This window comes from Ptychodera flava, chromosome 11 (assembly GCF_041260155.1).
Source record: "Ptychodera flava strain L36383 chromosome 11, AS_Pfla_20210202, whole genome shotgun sequence".
NCBI classification, from domain to species: Eukaryota; Metazoa; Hemichordata; class Enteropneusta; family Ptychoderidae; genus Ptychodera; species Ptychodera flava.
This window is the reverse complement of record NC_091938.1, coordinates 24,038,662-24,064,130: the sequence shown is the minus strand read 5'-3', so window position 1 is coordinate 24,064,130 and position 25,469 is coordinate 24,038,662. Positions and strand designations below refer to the sequence as shown.

General features: G+C 35.1%; 1 protein-coding gene across 1 annotated transcript; it reads left to right on the top strand.

The window, feature by feature from the left end:
- Window positions 1-2,096: 2,096 nt before the first annotated feature.
- LOC139143877 (adhesion G protein-coupled receptor L4-like) lies at window positions 2,097-25,317 on the top strand. Its single transcript, XM_070714465.1, has 25 exons — window positions 2,097-2,264; window positions 2,883-3,097; window positions 3,852-4,032; window positions 4,660-4,770; window positions 5,068-5,478; window positions 5,685-5,864; window positions 6,540-6,665; window positions 7,001-7,101; window positions 7,570-7,749; window positions 7,979-8,047; window positions 8,416-8,536; window positions 9,606-9,752; window positions 10,196-10,422; window positions 10,823-10,872; window positions 11,486-11,612; window positions 12,034-12,131; window positions 12,590-12,698; window positions 12,869-12,993; window positions 13,640-13,732; window positions 14,392-14,458; window positions 15,313-15,398; window positions 22,354-22,480; window positions 23,040-23,078; window positions 23,566-23,775; window positions 24,240-25,317. Exons 1-25 carry the CDS (start codon window positions 2,195-2,197, stop codon window positions 24,264-24,266), a joined length of 3,297 nt encoding a protein of 1,098 aa, XP_070570566.1. The 5' UTR covers window positions 2,097-2,194; the 3' UTR covers window positions 24,267-25,317.
- Window positions 25,318-25,469: the final 152 nt, after the last annotated feature.

The window sequence follows — 25,469 nt, the reverse complement described above, 5'->3', positions numbered from 1 at the left end:
GTATCAAATAGGTAATTTAGCTGCAGCTTCTCAGTCTTAGATGTGATGAATGTACATTGTAATTGATTCACATTGGAGTGATATGCCTCTTTATCTCCGGATGCATGAAACCTGGCGGCCTAAAAAATTCATTTTACAGTAAAGAGAGAGAGTACATTTCTATATGTTAAAGTACTAGATAGTGCTATCTTCGATTGCCGATTATATCATTGAACATTTTACAGATAATCTTACATGATATGCTTGTTTAGAGGGTACTGATATGAACCGGTATTTTAATATGTGAAAGTGCGAATTACATTTTCACTGTAACCGGAACTACTTTAGCTAGGCGTACGCGTGACCTTGGGATTCACAGATATGTTCATATACATAAAACAGCTGGGCGAATAAAACTTATGACACTCCGAAACGTCATTGATAATTATGGTCAAAATTTTAATGTTTGTATTCAGCTCATGGGCATTGCACGACGCAGTATCGACAAACCTTCGTGTAGTAACCCCTGATGATCAATCACATCTATAGGGGCAGAGTTTATTTACCATTTGGCGTACTAGACCCCATCTTGTATGGACATTAGCTATAACCCATTTGTGCAACAGATATGACTCTAGGGACACGACAATTAATCTCCCTTTCTCCGCTTTTGTCGAGGCTGTGTCTTAGGTCCTACAAAATGCTTACTGATACTGTGAAATATTGACAGTGCACGTATCAAAGGAACCAAAATATATGATGATACCAAGGTACAAATTTGCGCTTGCAATAGCGCGTTTTGAACATCTGGCAACAGCGCATGCGTTTTAATTCTTCGGTAGCAGAACATTCCAAATTAACATTCCATAGGTCTATAGAAACTTTGGCATTGACATTATAAATGTTTTTTCAGGTAATTCGGTCTCCACATATACTGACAAATTAGTGTTACAAATAGAGCCTTCTAAACAATTTAGGATCAACGACTCCATGGGACAAATATTGATCGATGTCTTAATTTTCTCAGCTGTAGATCAGATACTATGTGAACTTCAAACTTAATTAGTCAAACATTTTGCAGCTTAGGTCTATTCATCCTTATTTATTAACGTCTTTCTTTCGAACCTCTTCACGCTTAACTGCCATCAACAAAAGAAAAGAAGATAATGAGATCTATCAGGAGCAATCATGAATCTATTGAATATCATAAATCAGAAGGAGAAAGCTTATTGAAGGTACTCTGTACTTACTCTTAAGGCGGAAGACCACCCAGACTCGGACAGGGTCCAATTTCCTGTGTATTTAAATGTGTCTATGTAAAAGCGAGTGATAAAGAATAATTTTTAGAATCTTTTATTGTACATGTATATTGTAGAGCAATACATGAAATATTTTTTCTCGTAAATTTTAGCATTTTGATGAAAAGAAGCTGACTAAGATCAAAATATTGTCATAGTCGTTCAAATTTCGCTAAAATATCAGAACCGTTACATTCAAGGCACAATTGGAAGTACGTACTTGACCATCTAAGAGTAATGCAGTCTTAGCCAAGACGGTTGGCTTGCTTACGAAGATGCACGATAAACGTTATCATAATTTTGCCCTTTTCTTAAAACTTTCGGAAATTGCTTCTGTACGTTACGAGGAGCCGCTTTGAAAAATGTATTGAATATCTTAAAGTTAAGCCACAATGCAATATTTCAATGCAATATGCAATATTTCCATTTAAATGATCAATTAAATACATTAAAAAATTACAACAAAATAATATTTTTTAAAGAATCTCATTCAAGTATGCTTAGTCAGTATTTCAGAGGTTTTTAGAGAAAGGAATATTTATCAATTTTGTTTTTGTTCTTTTTTTGCTCAGTTTTTCAAAATAACAATATTTTTTCTACAGACACGTCGATGGTATGAACTGACATCGTACGACAAAATATTTGTTGTACGCTACGATAGCTAAACATCGTTCCACTCAATAATTTTGTGATTAGTTTTCATACATTCCCAATGGAATGTGTACTCCAAGGAAAAACCTTCATTTTATCTTTCCATTAATTATTTACGTGCAATTCGTTCCGTAGCTGGGATAAACACCCTCCGATAATTGCCTCCTTAACAGTAGATAGTATTAAGTGGTCGCAAGACAGAATATATTGGCACATTGCGTGCAGTAAATTTCACGTTCAATCTAAAACCCTTGTCCGCAGGAAATATGACGGGTAACCGAGGCGTATTGTCGATATTTATGCTGATAAGTCTTGCGAAATCGGAATACTATGCTGGTAAGTTAAGTTGACAAATATATTTCATAATTCAACCCAGGTATTCCGTTCGCGCAGGAATAACTCTTACCTTCGCACGTTTCATTAATATACAGCCTTTTGCCTGTGTAGCTTCATGTAGGCCTAATGATTAGTAGACACATTCTCGGTTTCACGGGTGCACATGTTGAACTGTCATAAAAGAATCATTATTATCATTCATTATTTTCATGTAGCACGGATATTATCTTTTACTTTATTTCTTCTTTTAACCATGACTTAGATTGAATATGGCATATTTTGAGCAAAAAAACTCACAAGTCTTCCAGAATTCGTCTTAGCAGATAAAGTAATGATAAATCAAAGATAACAAGATGATAAAGTGTGGCGTTTTAGAAAATCGTTTCCTCCATAATAAACATTCTTTTCTTATCTATGAACCTTTTTATGCCTCAAACACAGACAAACCTAGCTTTCTATGACATAAACGTCCACTGTACTTAACCTTGCCCAGCCATAAAACAAATGACGCTCAGATATTTTGTTTAACATTCATCGTATTAAATATCAATTCGCTAAAGGGTTTTTTTTTTCGAATACAAGCTTAATGTTATCTTTTACTTTTCTTGTTTCATTAAGTGTGTTCGGATGGATGGATTATATCAGAGACCGTGGACACGTGTTTCTATTTCAGCGAGGAGGCAAAACCATGGGAAGAGGCTAAAAGTTATTGCACATCACCTTTACAATCGCAATTTGTACTGCTAGACACTACATACAGGCAGACTCGAATACAAAACGTCGTCAACAGGCACGGGAAGACAGGAGAATGGTTTATTGGACTATACTATCAAGTACGTCATCTGGTTTTATCGAATTACACTGATAAACATTGATGCATCACTGTATTTCACTTATTAAATAACACTTGTCGCCACCACATACGGTAGTCATGCTTAGCGGGATGAGTGATCTTAAAAGTGCGTATTTTAACATTTGACACGGTGCCTTTTACGTTAACATTATAGCTTATAAACAGACCCAGAAACATATTTGAATACGCAGCCGGGCTTTCTTTAGACTAGCAATAGTACAAATTTAGGCAAGAAGGACAATCCTAACATGACTACATTGGGATCACTACCAAAAATGGGTTTCGTGGATGGACAACATAAATTAATATGAATTGTCCTTATATGGACCAGGAATTTGAGTTTTGTGGAACTCGAAGAATAATTTGCCGCTTTAATTGTGTCGGTCTCGATGTTGAAAAACACACTTGGTACCACATATGTTTGCATCATGGATAGGTTTTTTGACGACTTGAACCAAATATAATGTTTCAAGCAAAAAGAAGATATGGCGACGTTTAGTTTTACTAATAACCACAGAATTCTTTATTAGTTTACTATTGCTCTGATTAAAGTTGAAATCATTTCGAAGGAAAATAGTAAATTGACCAAAACGTGAATATTTATAAGCGTAAGTTGGATGCGAAAATTACGACGAAAGTTTACACAAAATATTTCGGCGTCAATTATGTGCTGCGAAGATAATACTTCGACTTTTATTTTATAGGTTTATTTTATATCCCTAAATATTTTATAGTACTGGCTTACCCTGGATTGGTTATGGGTTAATGAAGTGGCTATGGTAACATCATATTGGGGTGTCGATCAGCCAGCTACAAGTGCATTTAAAAATTGCGCTGTTATAAAAGGGCAGGAAAGTCTTTGGTACAATGTGGACTGTGATGACCCAAAAAAGTTCATATGTGAGAAACCACCTTGTAAGTAAACATTACTTTGTCAAATCTGAATTCGATTTTTTTTACTTTTTTGACTCAGCCATTACTGATATATAATTCTAAAAAGAATATTAGCTTATTACATTTCTGGAAGCACATCCAGAAACAAAAGATACTCTTCACTTTGTTACATGTACATACAACATAAGAGAATACCATTTCTGCAGATCAAAATAAAGTTTATCATTTGCTTTTGCAATCTTAAGTTCTGTTTCATATATATTTTTGAGCTGTAAAATCAATCCAGTAGCGATTTGTTATTTAACTTACAGTAATACATATACATACAAAATTGCAACGCTATGAAGTTAACGATAAAACTCTCATCCGGATCGCGTAGAACCATACACAATACAGATGAGAATTTGATTTCGATCTACCCGTTTAGATTACACTGTTATGATATAAAAATAGTACATACTTTGAATGGGGATTCATGACAATTTTTCATCGGCAAAGGTTTTCTCAAGTCGTTAACATACAAAACAGAATCCGTAAATGAATGATGTTCGAAAACGATCTAAAGTCTCTTAATTTCTATTGTTCATCTTAATCAGAAACTGATTAATTTCACCATATCATTGTAGGTTTGTTTGTTTCCGCTTATAGCATGGGTGCCGAGCACTGTAGCGAGGATGACAACAGTTGCCCCAGACTTAACTTCAGCCCAAATGAAGACAGCGCCTCCGACATTAAAGACATTGGCAGACAGTCAGCCAAGTACGTCGGAAATGCAAATGCCTTCCACAGGGTCATCCAGATAGAGTACATCTGTTACACTGTTATTATATAAAAAAAAGTACATACTTTGAATGGACATTCACGACAATCTTTCATTGGCTGATGACTTGCAGATGTTTTTTCAATTCGTTAACATACAAAGCAGAATCCGTAAATGTATGATGTTCTTACGAAAACGATCTCAAGTCCCCTAATTTCCATTGGTTTTTTTTGTAATCAGCAACTCATTAATTTCACCATATCATTGAATGTTTGTTTGTTTGTTTCCGTTTATAGCATGGGTGCCGAGCACTGTAGCGAGGATGACAACAAATGCCCAAGACTTTACTTCAGCCCACATGACGACAGCGCCTCCGATATTACAGACCTGGGGAGAAAGTCAGCCGGGTACGTCGGAAATGCAAATGACCTCCGCAGGGTCATCCAGATGGAGCACATCTCCCATCGACAACTCTGCCTCAACGGGGGCTTCTGAGTTATTTTCTTCGTCTTCATCCGCTGTAATCCTGCATCGAGGTTGCCTTGTCAAGACAACTTCAGAGAGCACAGACCTTGGCCAAAGTGTTCACCTCATTGCTCCGCATGGCACTTGTCTCATGCTGGATTGCAGAGAGGGGTATAGAAGAAACCAGCACCGTGCAACATGTAATGACGGAAATTGGCTCCCAGCTCTTCTGAATTGTGAAGGTTAAGTAATACATTTGGGAATAAACTACAGCTCGTCAGCAGATAAAATACTATTCCATTCTTCACATGTTGAACAAAGTTGTAGATTTCGCAATGAAGTATGAAGAAGCGATTCAACTATAGCCGCAAGGCCTGTTATCTCCATTGCTCATTCTTCCTGGCCTATTATGAGTTTATAATGAGCAAAATGTTTTTGATATTCACAGATATTGACGAATGTGATGCAGACAGGTCCGATGATATCTGCCCGATTAACGAAAGATGTACCAATTCGGTTGGCAGTTTTGAATGTGTCTGTCTAAATGGTTTCGTAAGACAAACTACATCCGGGCTTTGCGCTCCTGATTTACCGACACCAGAAATCTCTGGCGAATCAAACGACCCAGGTATGAAAAGCCCAAAAATTGTCCACCGTGCTTTGCAGACGGTATTTACTAGCATGAAGTTTAAGATAGGAGGAACGTTGTTTGCGCAAATTAAGTGTTCACCTACATGTATGTATATGTAACAATTTTGATCATACATTATGTATTTTATCTTTGTATTTATCAATCTGAAGAGGTGGCTGCGGGTTCATTCCGTTTAGCCTGATGACTTCTCGTTATCCAAGAATTACGAAACTTTGCATTTTCTTGTTACTTCGCGTCCTGTTTTGGCGATGCCAATTGCTAATTTAAGATGTCATAATTTTAATTACCTATACCTAATTACCTATACCTGAGGAAATCCATTATCTTCTGAGTGAAAATTGTCCGAATCATTCTGCAATAAGTAACAAGCAAATGTAGTGTTTCCAAAAGTCGTTTTCTTTCTTGTAAAACACTTTGAATAACCTACATGTTTTTTTAACATTTTCGGATTTACAATGCAAACAACGGGTTCTTAATTTAGCTGGAAGGAAATACAACGTGAGTATATAGGGAAAAGTTTAAAATTATGACATCTTAAATTAGCAATTGGCATCGCCAAAACAGGACGCGAAGTAAAAAGACACGGTCTACCTTTGAAGCTGTTTATCTCGCATTTTTTATATACTGCCACCGCTTTTCATGTAATTTCAGAAGCTTTTTGCAATGCGGAAAGGGATGCAGTTTTGGGTCTGGAATGGAATCGAACTCAATCAAATCGTTACACGGACTGGGTACTGTGTGATGGAAATCAAGGCGGATTGTTCACATCCTCTCAAGGTCAGCTACGCCGTGTTGATCAATTCAACGATTTAACCTAAGTAGTTTTGATGGAATCGATACAGTCAGGCAGATATGGGATTAATACCGAAATGAAAGAAATTAACTTGACTCTGCAGGATTTAAAGTTACATTTTGTTCGACAACTGCTGCTGCTGTTCCTATGAATTTTAATTTAATTTAATTTATCAATGGAAAGATGTTTTTGAATTCCCCCATGTTTTTCATCGTCGTTGTGCCGCTATTTTGGGAGATACGGTACTCCAACCTGAAAAATTTATTCTTCTTGTAATGTGCCACTGACATTAAAGATGCACAATTCTCACAAAATTCAGGTATTATGAGGCGATACTGTGATGGCCAAGGTAACTGGGCAACACCGGATACAACGTTCTGTAAGAGTAAGGCCATGTCAGAGTTAGAGGAGATAGCTGACGTAAGTGACCTTATACTGAGCTCTCTCTCTCTCTCTCTCTCTCTCTCTCTCTCTCTCTCTCTCTCTCTCTCTCTCTCTCTCTCTCTCTCTCTCCCTCTCTCTCTCTCTCTCTCTCTCTCTCTCTCTCTCTCTCTCTCTCTCTGATACACATGGTATATCCTTGAGCAAAGTAACAATGCCTTAAATCATAAACTTTCAAAAGGAAGTGAATAGTTCTATGACATTGTTGGAGTGATGTTGGTGATGTTCTAATATTGCACCAAAATTGCATTTACAGAAGTAAAGCTTCGTCAATAAAAATATTTAAAATCAGAGGTAGCATGACCTTGTTATATCTTCGTCGTTCGCAAAATGTTACTGTATTTGGGCAAGGTAAGTATTGAAAAAATAAATACAATACATCGTTGTGTGGTAAGAGGTACCAAACAGAACGAAAATATTTCAATGGGAATGTCTATTTTATTTCAGAGAAATGTTTGGGGCAATGCCACACAATCAATAGACGTTCTAGAACAATTGGTTGAAATACTTAAAGCTGGAGGGACCTTGCCCGGTGGTGACGTCATTGTATCTAGGAATATTTTGGCTGCGATTGCTGGTAACCAACATCTTTCCCGGGATCTTAATGACACTTTACGTCTTGTTCAGGTATCCAATAGCATTTAATTTTTTGAGACCCTAGCATTTTATAGGCTGTTTTTGAACACTTAATTTATCGGGGCGATACAAGTTTAAAGACCAGGCACATGTACGCTGTAGTAATGATATCAATGAAAAGCTTTATACTGCACTGCAGTTGAATGAAGGCTAATACACGTGCAGATGCTTTTTTGTTATCGAAGGTTCACATTCGATGTTTTCTGCCTTTCCTTGGCAGCAATTTTTGGAGGCTTGCAGCTATAGTCTTGACCTGAATTTGGTAGAGCAATGGAGGCATATTTATGAGGTAAATTGATAAAAGTTATTTCCATTAATATACAATCTCACAACCAAGGTATAGCATTCTAAATGCTAAGATTACTTACCTGATATGTTCACTATTTTATCAAAACTAGAAAGCTATTTCTTTGAGAACCCAATTTTAGGTTTTTAGAATCCAATTTTATGTTTTACAATTTTCTGATAACTTACAAGAGGGAATTATGACGGTCAGTGCAAAATCGGCATCTCAAAAGCTTGAGTTTTACGAAACGAGGAAATGCACCTTCCATCATAGTTATTTTTACAAAAGTAATACAATAGCGGAAAACATGAGCTACATATGGTTATTTTCCTTTTTGTGACATTCACAATGCAAATTTTGGAATTTCACAGAATTATGGACCAGGTGGCAGTGCTGCATCTGTACTTTCAATTTCGGAAAGTTTTGGTGCTACTGTGTACTACTACATGGTCCAGACTGGCGAAAACTTTTATATGCGAAGTGAAAATGTCGGTAGGTTATCTTGTCATCATCATTTAGCACAGCAATATTCAATGTGTGTATATTGCTTTGGAGATGTTTTATGGCGGCTTCTAGTACGGACAAGGTTGAAGTCACTGTTGCAATTTAAAGTAATATTTGTTGCAATTTCAAGCACATTTTAAAATGACTCAGTCGTCTTAATACCGAGCTTCGATAATTTCTATACCGGTAGTATATTACACTGTCGGAATTCAAGTCAGAAACACAAAATACTTGTGTTACTTGTCGAGCGGACCTTTTCCAGACGTTTTGAATATGTCTTTGGAGTTTTTCACAAAAAGCTCTTTAATGCCAACCTGTACGGATTTCCTCCTACAAATAAGTTTAGTAAGTAAAGAAATCCTTTTATATAAAAGTTAAAGGCCAATACGTAAGTTTTGTAAAAAGTCGTTCTGTCTTTTAAAAAGTAATTGTAGACTTTGTTCAAGTTGGTGAATGGAAGAGGCGTACAGGAGGCGACTTTGTAGCTCTATTTTTCAACGAAAGCTGTCGGTTTTGGTGAGCACAGGTTTAGGAAACTCGATCAGAGTGGTATCAAAGTGGACTCTGCGCAATATATTGGATGCAATATTACTCCCTGTGATTTCGAGGATAACAACTCTGTACCACGTCAACTCAACTGTGTGCACTTTCACTTTAATGATCATAAGTACACGAGAAACTATTTAAATCAAAGTCTTCTATCGGAATGGCCATTTACAGTCTTCTGTTGCCTTGGCTACATGCGATTTCCATTCCTAGCTCTCATGTATTTTAGATCAGTGAGTTGAACATACTCAACACAATTGAAACTAATTGGCATAATTGGATAGCTATTAATGTTCGTTTAATCTTCAAATGTATGCTTATCTGTTTTTTCTTTTCTTTTCCTGCAATGCACTTGTTTCCATGGGTAATTGTAATATTGCGACTTTCGGATTTCGGGCACCTAAATTTTGATAAATCTGAACAATTAAACTATCCGACCATCCCGAATTAGTTCTCATGATGTTACTTGCAAAATTCAAGCTAAGCCAATGTCGGCTTTTCCAAACTGCAGATCTGGTCGCATATTTTGTCGATGATAAATCTTCTCAAGAGATAAAAAGAAGCAAACGATCTCTGCCTGGCAACAATACGTCGACGATTCATGACTCCGTGACCCTTTCCGGAGATATCAGGAGTCGGTCTAACACAAATACCACAAGTAAGTCTTCCAAACAGATAATTTTAATAACGCGTGGTATTTTCGATGAAACTAACAAGGGAAAACGAAGGACTAATGCCATGTAAAGAGTCAATATCAACAATTACTGATAAGAGAATAATGGATTTTAGACTTCTATGCGTTATTATTTCAACAAACACTGGGTCATGAACAACAGTGCTCACAAAGGTCGGAAATGTGCTTTCGTTATATTCCGTTATCGTTCGTCTTTTATATGTATGCGCAAAACCGGGCGCGGGCATACTTCATATGAAACAATGACAACTTTTTATTTTGCTCATCATGTCAATCATATGATAGTGTCAACTTAACTGGCCAGAAGAAAAGCTAATAGCGCAAAGAGTATAAATTAATTTTGGTGCTAAATCATGAAACTCTCCTTTTGGCAAAAATATGAGTCATTTTGCCCTTCACTATTTCAGATTCAACAGTTGCCCTGGTGATATTTGTGTATAAGGAGATGGGAACTTTATTACCCGCAGACTTCTCAAGGGGTCCAGCCAAACGGACCTGGGTTAAAACTATTACTGCGACTAAGATCATAAATAAAGTGAATACGAATGCTCTGGCAGTATCAGTCTACCCATCTCTAGGCGATGTCTCTTACAACGCAGACGACTTGGCTGTTCTTAGATTATACGTTAAAGATGTATGTATATACTTAAACGTACAAGGACCAAGGGATCTGAAATGCGAGCTGTCTGCACGTTCTATTCCGTTTGCGCATCAGAATCTCCATAATTTATTTTATTTATTTTTTTATGTTCGCACAAGATTAGAATGTGGCAATCGTCATTTACCTAGAGTTTTAAATTCAGTTTTACATAAAAAACAATTACTTATACTGCGGTAGTTCCCCTTAGTCCCCTTGGTTATATCCAACGCTAATGACGTTGCGAAACCACTGTTTAAACTATTTTATTGAAGCAAACCTGCTGTTATAGCACATTATCGTAATCATAAGACCATGTTGTTCCTGGAACCATAAATTTGCCCCTACGCTACTTATCGATAGAATTTTACATGTAATTATCTCTCCTCTCCTATAGGAAGGTTACAAACCTCGTTGTTCTGCCGTAGATGTGGGATCCAATACCGGGTAAGTACATCATAGAAGTGGAACAGTCACATAGTTTTGTATTTTTTTTAAAACTTTGATTCACATTTGTTCAAGAATGTCAGGTGTATTTATTACATTCCCTTCCCTTAAAAGACAGAGGTACCAAAAAAACATTTTGCTTCACTAGATTCTTCCCTAAGTGTATGTCAAGGACTCTTGCGCAGGTTCACAGTTGAGTACGTAAGCCCAAATCAATCGTCTGTATAATGTTGTTTGACCATATATTTACTTAGTGTAACTGACCTACGACACCGGTGCACAAAGACACCAATCATGTCAATGTTTCTTGACACTTAATCTAGGGAAAGGTGGTTGCAGGAGCAGTATTCATAGACATTTTTATCAACAATATTGTAAAGTCATCTCGAATTCACTGAGATCAAAATCTGCAGATACGCGTACTTTGACAAGAAACCTCTGATCAAAGCAACTTTGGTAAAATAACTCTACACTTAAAAACTAGTACACAGAAACATTTGGACATGCGCTACGACTACTAAAGTAACTTGAAAAAGTTAACTGATGAACCAAATTATGAATTTCTCGTACAAGTGTGTTCACTCACATTTAAATGGTTTTTATAACCCTGTAGCATATGGGACACTTCAGTGTGTCGCTTGCTTCGTCAAGGGACTGACGACGCCGGTAGATATGTCGAATGTGGTTGTGATCGTTTTGGGACGTTTTGCGCCATAATGAGTATGGGAAAAGAACCGGTGGTGAGTTTTGCCGTGAAATACTGCGACAAATCTCATTCATGGAATAGCCAATTGAAGGCTAATTTTAATCACGTAATATTGAAGATTAACGATTCAGATGTCATTGAATACGAAGAGAATCTAAACATAATAACTTTTCTATTGTGCTTTTATTGAATTATATCAAATTAAGCCCATCGGATGTGATATATGTATGTCATCGCCTATCAACTGCATGTGTAAATATTACCGAGGAACTACGCCTGAAACATGACAAGCTTTGTGTTTGTTCAACAAGAAATAATTTTGTATTTAGCACGGCGTTTGGAAAATTAATCTTTGCACTAATATACTTTCATCAAAGCCATAACGACAATGTTTCATTCAAGCTTTATTACGTCAGAATTTAATACAATTTGCTTGCAATGCATTCACATTGCAGCCTTTCCTGGAATCTTCAAAGCAAGCCGTTGTCATCATATTCAGTAGCCTATCAGCCTTCTTGATTCTGCTTACCCTTGTGATAATTTTCATAGCAAGGTAAGCAGATGTTTTGAAAAATTGCAGATTAACCTTCATGGAAGCTGACGTACAGAGATCAGTATGACAAACTTTTGTCAATACAAAATATGTATCAGCCTTCTTGTAATAAATTTAATGATGTTATTATCACTCTAATGAAGATAACATTCACATACACTACAAAATACGCCAATACGCAACAGCTTAGTAATTTCTCTTAGCGAACATTGTCTCAATGCATATTTGAACATTTTACCAACTTCCAAACGTTTTTAAATATATTTTAGAGTCGTTAGGTGGCTTGCTTCCAACCACTATATAAAGGCATCGAAATAAAATCATTAATTACTATAGAATGTGATACAATATACCTGTAGAATGTGATACAATAAATAAAAATATATATATTTATCGAAGAGATATGTAAGCCCGAAAGATTGTTGATGATTGAACAACATATTATTCCTCTGTTGCAGGCTACCATCAGACCGTTACTTTGTTTTGGCTCAAACAATACTGTCTATGTTATCTTTTGCCATTCTGGTATGCACAGCAACAGTCCTTGAGAAAAGGGAAAGTAGTCAGGTATGTTGAAACAGGTACAAGAATTAATGCATGTCATTTATATACGTGTATATCTATTTTAACCCCGATACCTGACATTGTGGACAGAAATACTCAGTACATTTTGACGGGCATACCACATATATCATTTCTTGTGAACTAATATCTTTTCCCTGTGGTCTACTTTTCAGAAAGAATGTAAGGTACTGTCCGTTGCCATGGCGTACTGGTTGCTTAGCAGCTGTTGCTGGTTATTGAACGCGAGTATTCAACAGTTACTCGCCCTGGTATTCATGGAGCGAAGCAATCGAGCTAGGTATTGTATCGTGTCTGAATAGATCTTGACGTGGTGAATAATTACAGCGATATGAAGTGCAGATGTGTCTATGCCTGATTATGATGCTCTTCAATTTATTCTAAACACATAAATTTTTAATAATAAGAAAAGAGATTTGAGGTCAGAATCCGCAGACGACATTGGTGTCTTCGCTTAAGGTAGAACGCGCCTTGGGGACAGATTTTCAGACTATCAAACTTTTACAATTCTAATTATCTGATATACTACTCATGGGGGTTCATTTTAAAGGTCTCTGTATAAGTAAACTTTTCACCGGCTTAGTTTTTCGAAAACTGAAAATTTACTTTTTTCGCCATAGAGTTAACACAGGGATGGCGGCCATTTTGAATTTTAAATATCGGTAAATCTTGGGTTATTTGTGACTCCTGATTTTTTGTTTTTGATTTGGAAAGAGAATGGTTGAAAGATTCCTTTAGGAAAGTTTGAGCAAAAGTGCAAGCCTTTCACTTTCGAGGCCCATACTACCTTAAGAAGATGTTCGTTTGCGATTTTTGGGTAATCATATGTACCAGCACATAAAATATATCTAATTTAGAATTTTAATACTGCCTTATGCTTGAGAAGTTTACCAAAGTGAAATGTGATATTTCCCCTTTTTTTACAGAATACTATACGTGATTGTTGGATGGTTTCTCCCTCTGGTTGTCACCCTAGCTAAGTATGGTGGCGGACTACCCGATCAAAAACTCATAGCAAGGTAGAAAGAATTTGCTTCATCTACTTCAATCTTGAAAATTAATTGGCATTTTCACACTCACAGCTTCTAGCAGTTGAATATATCTGGCTTGCAAAATTGTTAACAAAGTATTTTGTACCGAAAGAAATCTACACAAAGTCTAAGGGTTTTATTTTTTATTAGATTCCTTGAGTGACGACTCTAGAACGAGACGCATGCATAATTGTCGACGGATGTCGTTGAAAGCGTTTACTTGTTTACTTTTCATGTTCGTCTTACGTTGGCAGTTCTTTATCAAGACAGCTAAATTTGAAGTGTTTCGTCATCCATTCTGCGTACTCTTGTACTACATGATGATACTTAGCACATCTCACATTTTTAAATAAGAACAGAATCTTATACCTAAACCAACATCTTCAACGCAATCATATTTTGTTAATCACACTTTCCGGTGTTGTGTTGACTGAGAAATATATAGCATCTTTAATTTAGCATGTCCCAAACATTTTTCTGTCCTGTCTTCAACTTATAGAAAAAAATTATTATCTCGTTGACAAAACAATTTCGCAGTAAGAAGACGCTTATTTAGATAGCTTACTGGTTCGGTAAAGATACAAACCACATAGTTGTGACCATATTTATGATAGAACACTTATAGAACAATCTCTCTCGATTTTCAGTTGCTGGCTGATTAAACCTGGAACCACTATGTCGATGTTCACTGTCATCGGGACACTTTTTATGCTGGTATGCATTCCCTTTGCTAAAGGTAGTCCGCGTCTTAAAAATGAAAGACTTAAACTTTTGCTCAAACTTTCCTCAAGCACATTTTCAACATTTCGATATTTGAAATTCAAAATGGCCGCCAGCGTATGTTATCTCTTAAGAGAAATCAAAATACCAATTTTCACAAAATTTAGCCTTTGAAAACTTCACTTCCTTTATAATCTTCAAAATGAGCCCCAACAAGTGGTAGGCAAAAATAACACCACAAAAGTTTGAGAGTCTGAATACCTGTCCACGGGGCGCTTTCTACCTTAACGATCGAAAATTTGGACGAACATTCAGGTAAGGAAACATGCGGCGAGTTTCGGCAGTCAGAGTTTATTCAAAACAAAACCGACACCTTAGAATGATAGTAGGAGGGGTTTTAACCTGTTGTTTGAGCCACAATACCTTGCCCAGATTCGTCAAATCACTTGTACCGGATTAGGTCTAGTCCGTACAGAAGCATTTTATGGTAAAAGTCGCATTAAGTACACTGCTATCACTGTATGCTATACGGTATAACACCTAGCAATGTAAAACACGGTAGCACAAACACGTGACTTGTGCGGCGTGTCTATTTCCATTTTTATACGTGCGGTATAATTTTGTTCTTTTACAGTATCCACATAAAATTGATAAAATATCCTCGAAGTTGCAGTTTATTTGATTCAAAGCATATCATACTCGACTATACTCTATGTGTAATTCACTCACTCTGTAATGCTATTGATCATACTAAAATAATTACTATCTTGAAATTACTTTCGATCCTTTGCTCCGAATTATTTTCTTAGTAAATCTGTTTCTTGAATATCTCTTGCTTGTCTTTTTAGGTATCCCTGGTGATCATATGCAGATGTTATTATATCTTACCTGACTATGTGACAAAACTTGACACAAAAGGAATTCTTCGTGTAAGGCAAGTACACTAATTGATGAGAACCTATGATAGATAGTTAAACGATATTCTCACTTCATTGATAATGTATAGGCGAGATGCTGAAATGTTGGTCGTTTATATTCTTTTCTTGCTTGCTCGAAGCAAGACAAAATTATTTCATGGGATACAAAAAAATCAGTAATTGAAACTGTACTTCTTATAACGGACAACTATGAAGTCAAGCAAAGTAACATTATATTAAAGGTATACTGTCACCTGTTCCAATTTTGCCACGGTTACCATTAGGCCGTGGGCTAGAGGGGGTCTACGTGCACCCCCCCACAGGATAACAAACCTGTATTTTTCAGAAGCCTTGGGATCCCTAGAACACGAAATGGAATTTTAACAGAAAAAATATAGGGATGGAATAGCTGTTATGGTCATGTTTTGAAGGGTACCGCAAAATCACGATTTTCCAAGCCAAATGCATTTTCGTCAAATCTGTCTTCTTGTAAGTCATGTGCTGAGCTCATTTTTTAACATAACCTCACTTGTTTGGTATCATTAGAAAGGGAATTTATTCCTCTTTAAGATGATATATTGTACTATGCAATATCTTCTACAGTTTTTGTCAAATATAACCAAAACTTACCCCTTACCCCAAAATTTAACATTGCAAATTACAGTAAATCTTAAATTCTACCAATTTTTTAGCTAGGCATAATAAAAAATGCAATGCTTAGTCTGAAATCTGTTTTATTTGATACAGGGACATGTCAGAAATATGAAATAGACTTTTAACAGAAAAAATATTGGGAATCTACAGTTGTAACAGTCATATTTTGAAGGGTACCGCAAAATAACAGTGTTGCAGATTTGCATGCATTTTTGTTAAAACTGTCTTCCTATAAGTTATCTGCTGAGCTTGTTTTTCAATAAACCTGGCTTCTTAGGTATCATTAGAAAGATAATTTACTAATCTTCAGAATGACATATTGTAACATGCAATATCTTCTATACTTTTCATGATATGTAACCAAAACCTACCCCTTACCCCAAAGTTTACATTGAAAATTTCAGTCATAGCTAAAACCAAATTCTACAATTTTTTAGCTTGACACAAAAACTCTGGCCCTTTTTGCTATTAAATCTGTTTTATTTGGTACAGGGACATGTCAGAAATATGAAATCGACTTTTAACAGAAAAAATATAGGGAATCTACAGCTGTAACAGTCATATTTTGAATGGTACCGCAAAATCACGGTGTTGCAGATTTGCATGCATTTTTGTTAAATTTTTCTTCTTATAAGTTAACTGCTGAGCTTGTTTTTGAATATAACCTGGCTTGTTAGGTATCATTAGAAAGATAATTTACTAATCTTTAGAATGATATATTGTAACATGCAATATCTTCTATACTTTTCATGATATGTAACCAAAACTTACCCCTTACCCCAAAGTTTACATTGAAAATTTCTGTCATAGCTAAAACCAAATTCTACAATTTTTTTTAGCTTGACACAAAAACTCTGGCCCTTTTTGCTATTAAATCTGTTTTATTTGGTACAGGGACATGTCAGAAATATGAAATAGACTTTTAACAGAAAAAATATTGGGAATCTACAGCTGTAACAGTCATATTTTGAAGGGTACCGCAAAATAACAGTGTTGCAGATTTGCATGCATTTTTGTTAAAACTGTCTTCCTATAAGTTATCTGCTGAGCTTGTTTTTCAATATAACCTGGCTTCTTAGGTATCATTAGAAAGATAATTTACTAATCTTCAGAATGACATATTGTAACATGCAATATCTTCTATACTTTTCATGATATGTAACCAAAACTTACCCCTTACCCCAAAGTTTACATTGAAAATTTCAGTCATAGCTAAAACCAAATTCTACAATTTTTTTTAGCTTGACACAAAAACTCTGGCCCTTTTTGCTATTAAATCTGTTTTATTTGGTACAGGGACATGTCAGAAATATGAAATCGACTTTTAACAGAAAAAATATAGGGAATCTACAGCTGTAACAGTCATATTTTGAATGGTACCGCAAAATCACGGTGTTGCAGATTTGCATGCATTTTTGTTAAATTTTTCTTCTTATAAGTTAACTGCTGAGCTTGTTTTTGAATATAACCTGGCTTGTTAGGTATCATTAGAAAGATAATTTACTAATCTTTAGAATGATATATTGTAACATGCAATATCTTCTATACTTTCATGATATGTAACCAAAACTTACCCCTTACCCCAAAGTTTACATTGAAAATTTCTGTCATAGCTAAAACCAAATTCTACAATTTTTTTAGCTTGACACAAAAACTCTGGCCTTTTTGCTATTAAATCTGTTTTATTTGGTACAGGGACATGTCAGAAATATGAAATAGACTTTTAACAGAAAAAATATTAGGAATCTACAGCTGTAACAGTCATATTTTGAAGGGTCTCGCAAAATAACAGTGTTGCAGATTTGCATGCATTTTGTTAAATTTTTCTTCTTATGAGTTATCTGCTGAACTTGTTTTTGAATATAACCTGGCTTGTTAGGTATCATTAGAAAGATAATTTACTAATCTTCAGAATGATATATTGTAACATGCAATATCTTCTATACTTTTCATGATATGTAACCAAAACTTACCCCTTACCCCAAAGTTTACATTGAAAATTTCTCTCATAGCTAAAACCAAATTCTACAATTTTTTTAGCTAGAAACAAAAATTCTGGCCCTTTTTGCTATTAAATCTGTTTTATTTGGTACAGGGATATGTGAGAAATATCAAATAGACTTTTAACAGAAAAAATATTAGGAATCTACAGCTGTAACAGTCATATTTTGAAGGGTCTCGCAAAATCACAGTATTGAAAACTCGCTTCCTTTTTTGTTAAATCTGTCTTCTTATAAGTCATCTGCTGAGCTTGATTTTTGACATAACCTGGCTTCTTAGGTATCAATAGAAAGGTAATTTACCAGTCTTTAAAATGACATATTGTAATATGCAATGTCTTGTTTAGGTTTCATGAAATAGGACCAAAGCTTACCCCATACCCCAAGGTTTACACAGCAAATTACTGCAAATCTGAAACTCGACCTTTTTTTACAATTTATTAACTTTATATACAAAAGGCAATGCTTGTATGCAATCTACGAAATCTGTGTTTTTGTTAGAAAAGTATGTTACAAATATGAAATTAACTTTTAACAGGAACATAATATGATTTTGTAGCCTTTTGGATCATATTTGGAAGGGTACCCAGGTATCAGGGCAAATTTGCCGAAACACATACATTTGCAATATTTGGGTTCCCCCTCCAAAAATGATCCAAGTGGCAACTAAATTGTATCATCTTCCCGTTAAAAGGTAACTTTATACTTGTAACATACTTTTGTAACAATAAATCAGATTTTAAATAAGAATTGCCTTTTGTATTATGTGCAGCAAAAAGTGGTAGAATTTAAGATAAGCCGTAATTTGCGATTTGAACTTTTTGGGTATGGGGTAAAGTTTGACCATATTCCAGGAAAACTATGAATGACATTGTATATTACAATATGTCATCTTAAAGAAGAATAAATTGCCCTACTAATGATACCTCACAAGCCAGGTTGTGTCACAAAATAAGTTCAGCAGATGACTTACAAGAAGAAAAATTTAACAAAAAAGGTGCCAGTTTGCGGTACTGCGATTTTGCAATTGTCTTCAAAATATGGCTGATACAACTATACAGTCCAAATTTTTTTTTCTGTTAAAAGTCTATTTCACATTTCTGACATGACCCAGTACCATATATAACAGATTGAATACCAAAACAGAGCTATTTTATCATGTCTAGCTAAAAATTCACGGAAATTGATCACGTTATCTATGACAGTACTTCCAATATAAACCTTGGGGTATGGGGTACGTTTTGGTCATATTCCATGAAAACTATACAAGATATTGCCTGTTACAATATTTCATTGTAAATACCAGTTAATTACCTTCCAATGATACTAAACAAACCCGGCTATAATCAATAACAAGCACAGTAGACTACTTATAAGATGACAGGTTTAACAAAAACGCATACGAATCAGGAATACTGAGATTTTGCTGTACCCTTAAAAATATAGCTGTTACAGCTATAGAATCCCAATACTTTTACTGTTAAAAGTTCATTTCATATTTCTGATATGGCCAAGTACAAAATTAAACAGATTTCATACAAAAAATTGCCTAATTTTTATGTCTGCGTAAAAAATTGCTTGATTTGATATTAGCTATGACAGTAGTTTTCGACGTAAATTTTGGGGTATGGGGTAAGTTTTGGTCATATTTCATAAAAATCTGCACAAGATATTGCATGTTACAATATGTCTTTTTAAAGATAGTAAATAATCTTATTAATGATACCTAACAACTTACATTATATTCTATAAGAAGCTCAGCAGATGACTTACAAGACGATAGATTCAACAAAAATGCACGCAAGTCAGGAATACTGAGATTTTGCTGTACCCTTCAAAATCTGACTGTTACAACTACAGAATTCCAATCTTTTTTCTGTTAAAAGTCGATTTTATATTTTTGACATGACCCATTACCGAATGAAATAGATTTCATACAAATAAATGCCTGATTTTATATGTCTAGGTAAAGAAAATGGTAGAATTTGATTTTAGCTATTACTGCAATTTTCAATGTAAATTTTGGGGTAAGGGGTAGGTTTTGGTCATATTTCATGAAAACTATGCAAAATATTACATGTTACAATATGTCATTTTAAAGATTAGTGAATTATCTCTCTAATGATACCTAACAAGCCAGGTTATATTCAAAAACAAGCTCAGCAGATAACTTATAAGAAGAAATATTTAACAAAAATGCATGCAAATCTGCAAGACTGATATTTTGCGGTACCCTTCAAAATATGACCGCTACAGTTGTAGAGTCCTAATATTTTTTCTGTTAAAAGTCTATTTCATATTTCTGACATGTCCCTGTACCAAATAAAACAGATTTAATAGCAAAAACGGCCAGAGATTTTGTTTCTAGCTAAAAAATTTGTAGAATTTGGTTTTAGCTATGACTGAAATTTTCAATGTAAACTTTGGGGTAAGGGGTAGGTTTTGGTTATATATCATGAAAACTATAGAGGATATTGCATGTTACAATATGTCATTCTGAAGATTAGTAAATTATCTTTCTAATGATACCTAACAAACCAGGTTATATTAAAAAACAAGCTCAGTAGATAACTTATAAGTAGAAAAATTTAACAAAAATGCATGCAAATCTGCAATACTGTGATTTTGCAGTACCCTTCAAAATATGACTGTTATAGCTGTAGATTCCCAATATTTCTTCTGTTAAAAGTCTATTTCATATTTCTGACATGTCCCTGTACCAAATAAAATAGATTTTATAGCAAAAAGGGCCAGACTTTTTGTGTCAAACTAAAAAAAATTGTAGAATTTGGTTTTAGCTATGACAGAAATTTTCAATGTAAACTTTGGGGTAAGAGGTAAGTTTTGGTTATATATCATGAAAACTATAGAAGTTATTGCATGTTACAATATGTCATTCTGAAGATTAGTAAATTATCTTTCTAATGATACCTAACAAACCAGGTTATATTCAAAAACAAGCTAAGCAGACAACTTAAAGGCAGACAGTTTTAACAAAAATGCATGCAAATCTGCAACACTGTGATTTTGCGGTACCCTTCAAAATATGACTGTTACAGCTGTAGATTCCTAATATTTTTTCTGTTAAAAGTCTATTTCATATTTCTGACATGTCCCTGTACCAAATAAAACAGATTTAATAGCAAAAAGGGCCAGAGTTTTTGTGTCAAGCTAAAAAAATTGTAGAATTTGGTTTTAGCTATGACTGAAATTTTCAATGTAAACTTTGGGTAAGGGGTAGGTTTTGGTTACATATCATGAAAAGTATAGAAGATATTGCATGTTACAATATATCCTTCTGAAGATTAGTAAATTATCTTTCTAATGATACCTAACAAGCCAGGTTATATTGAAAAACAAGCCCAGTAGATAACTTATAAGAAGAAAAATTTAACAAAAATGCATGCAAATCTGCAACACTGTTATTTTGCGGTACCCTTCAAAATATGACTGTTACAGCTGTAGATTCCCAATATTTTTCTGTTAAAAGTCTATTTCATATTTCTGACATGTCCCTGTATCAAAGAAAACAGATTTCAGACTAAGCATTGCATTTTTTATTATGCCTAGCTAAAAATTGGTAGAATTTGAGATTTACTGTAATTTGCAATGTTAAATTTTGGGGTAAGGGGTAAGTTTTGGTTATATTTGACAAAAACTGTAGAAGATATTGCATAGTACAATATGTCATCTAAAGAGGAATAAATTCCCTTTCTAATGATACCAAACAAGTGAGGTTATGTTAAAAAATGAGCTCAGCACATGACTTACAAGAAGACAGATTTGACGAAAATGCATTTGGCCTGGAAAATCGTGATTTTGCGGTACCCTTCAAAACATGACCATAACAGCTATTCCATCCCTATATTTTTTCTGTTAAATTCCATTTCGTATTCTAGGGATCCCAAGGCTTCTGAAAAATACAGGTTTGTTATCCTGTGGGGGGGGTGCACGTAGACCCCCTCTAGCCCACGGACTACATGGAAAGAGAAAATCTAACCAATCACAGATTTTAAGTGGGTGGCCGCTTTTTAAAAACGGCGTCCTCACATGGGCATTTTGAATGCCTAAAAACGCCCCTTTGACCATATATGGGCATATTTAGATTGCAGGTGACTGTATACCTTTAAATCGAAGTATGATAAGTACGGGGTTGAATAAAAATAGTTCATCCTAAATTAAACATGTAATCACTTTGGCAGCTTCTCAGACTGGCTTCCGTCAGATCTTGAAATTTACAAAAATGAACAAACTTTCTTTCAAAGTTTTATAGATTTACCTCTTTCTATATCTTTTTTTATATTTTACCTGTTTATAGGGATGACTTATTCCAGCTGATGCTCCTGTACGGAACGTTCTGTACAGTCCGCATAATCGGATTTGCTGTAACCCTAACCGGTTACTCACTTGGAAGCTTTTTCTTTTCTCTCGCTGTATTTTGTGAGGTTAGTTTCACAGACTTTGCATGCTCTTGAGACTTAACCCTTTGAGTGCTGTAATTTTTTCCCGCCAAAATTTTAGTGCAACATTTTACTAACTTTTTAATTTTTTCTGTAATTCTATTGATAATTTTGGACCAAATGGATATCATATTTCATTGACTAACATTGTTTATCAAAATTGTGTTGAAAATCTAAAACAGATTGACTGGGTATGTTTTATAAAGGTGACTAAAATTGACTTTGATACTCAGAGGGTTAAAGACATCATGTATACTTACCCAGCTCAGTTAAAAATATATGTTTTGAAATACAGTACTGTTTGCCCATTCTGCCGTTAATAAAAATTGTTCCCAAAAGTTTCGCCTGAAGGCCTAAATCTATTACATCGGATGCGACTTAACTTTCTCATGCCGGCTGAAACAATGGAACACGAGCTACGTATGTCAAGGTTACATAATGATCGAAGCTTAGCCTTTTTGTACTAAATGCTTGCACTTAAATTAATATGTTAAAGTCATTTGTTATTATTTTCTCATAACATGCGTGATCACTCTTTTTTCAGGGATCTGTTATTTTTCTTTCCTTCGCAACTAATCGTGAGGTATGTTCAGAAAATATTTTCCCCATCACTTTTTTCTACGTTCATTTTTTTTCGTTGTCTACTTTCTTTCGAGTGTTTATCAATATAACATGTGATCGTAATGTTTTATTATGTTTAACATTCTCGCCTTGGCGCGCATAAATTTGTCTTAATCACTATGTAAAAACTCTGTAAAATGTCTTGTGTGGTTTCTTTTCTATTCTTGGCTATTTGCCTGAGGTAAAAACAGTTGTAATAATTTGACTGTGTTTATAACAGTTGTGGTAGATAGAAAGACACCATCAATACTTTATCTTCATTTCCGTGAAAATATAAAGGACCTCACATGACACAAACCAAGGGCAACTATATCTATATATATCCTCAGCCTCGTATCACCATGCAATTATTCTACATGTAGTTTTAGTACTGTCAATAACATGTGATAAACTACCTACTGAAACAGCTTCAACATGATTGTAAAATATATCACCAAATTGTTTGCAAGGTTCTGATTGCCGCAAGGATGTGTATCTTCGGTGGCGAAGATGATGAGAATTCATTCCATGAAGACCAAACAAGCGAATCAGAGCTTTCGGGCAGTCCAAGCGGGAGCCATCAACAAATCCGTGACTGTATGCAGAACGCTCGATATAGTCGACGGCCGATATCGGCTGGTGCTGAAAAAGCAGACAGAATACAAGTCCTATTCGAAGCCGTAAGTCTTATTTTGATTTTACCTTGGTCATTTTCCGCAGACTTATCGACAGATTGTTATACCTTCTACGAATATACACATCTTTTATGTATGTACATGCAAACACACGTGACGATGATGACGACGACGACAACGACGACGACGGCGATGATGATGATGATGATGATGATGGTGGTGGTGGTGGTGATGATGATGATCATGTTCCTATGTATTTGAAATGTCAAGAGACATTTTGCTTAAGTCAAAGAACAACATTTTTCTGCGATTTTCATGACAAGAAAACAGGCGATGAACGAAGTGGATTTAAATGCTACAAACCTATTAATATGCCATGATACTGAATATCAAGTTGTATGTTCTATCAAGGCAAAGAAATAAACATTTGAAAATTGTATCAAAACGCCTATTTACTATGTAACGAAAGGTTCCGAACTGATATAAGCGGTTGTTTTTGTCGTTTCCAGGCTCGGCGTTCGGATGTCAATAATTAACTTGTGGTGTCTAACATTAGCAAAAGAAACGCTTATCGCGATGCCAAAGGCGAAGAGAATGGAAGATGTGTGGTATAAACATTAAATAAATGGACAATGTATTATACGAAGTCCGAAATGAGTGACTGCTAGATAATGTCTACACTTACAGTAATATGACGAGTCATTGTTTGATGAGCACAGGCCACCGCAATTACGATGCAGAACACAATGTGAACAATATCCAGCTTGTATCATGTGCTTTACATCGCAAAACTTATATTCATATTTATTATTCATATCTTTGTCTGGACAAGTTAACGGCCACGAGACTTATTGCAATGTTCGTTTATATACATTTTCTGAGAGAAGCTTTCACAAAGATCCCAAAGTATCATTTTGCATTGAATGAATTTGCATTTTCGATAAATGATATACTGACAATTTTCTGAATTTTAAATACACATTATTCAAAATGTACCATTGTTTTGAGATGTTCGTTGTGATTTTAATTTGGAACCCCATTTGAAAATATAAAATTATTGAAAATGTATCATTGTTTTACGATATTCATTTCCACTTTTATTTGGAAGACAATTTGAAGTATATGAAATACGACAATCATACTAATAAAGATAAAAAACTATCACGCTTATACATTTTCCCTGCCTTTACTTCATTACTTTCCTTTTTCCTTTTGTGCGAAAACTTACATTTTAGTGTCTATTGTGAATTTTTTATCGAGCGCTAACATTCTTGCCGCATTCAGATACTAGTAGCTCACGCTATTATCCTAAAACTATGAAATTTTGTCGTGGAAACATATCATCCAAGATTGAAAATTTGGGGCTTCTGAAATAATGCATGATTTTTATAATTGAAGCATACATTCAAATGGAACTGGAAGTTCGCCTGACACAGCCACTCAGGGACTTCATACTTGCTTATACCATGTACTTTTCGAAGCACGGCGTTATGCAGTAAAGGTGTTAGAATGCAAGACCTCTCCTTGTTTAACTTTGCGAATTGTTTGATGCAAGAACACGAAAATATTAAACCAAACAATATTTTCAATCATTGCAATTTGTCCTTACTTACGATGCAATCAACGTGTTAATTTACAAGTTTTGTGTTTCTGTGTGTGCGTGTGTGTGCGAGTGTGTGTGTGTGTGTGTGTGTGTGTGTGTGTGTGTGTGTGTGTGTGTGTGTGTGTGTGTGTGTGTG

What these genes read in the sequence shown, in the direction of transcription:
- LOC139143877 (XM_070714465.1), top strand. Translation starts at nt 2,195, where the DNA reads ATGACGGGTAACCGAGGCGTATTGTCGATATTTATGCTGATAAGTCTT. An exon ending in TATGCGAAGTGAAAATGTCG is followed by an intron (nt 8,537 to 9,605) that starts GTAGGTTATCTT and finishes TCCAAACTGCAG; the next exon opens with ATCTGGTCGCATATTTTGTC. An exon ending in TTAGATTATACGTTAAAGAT is followed by an intron (nt 10,423 to 10,822) that starts GTATGTATATAC and finishes CCTCTCCTATAG; the next exon opens with GAAGGTTACAAACCTCGTTG.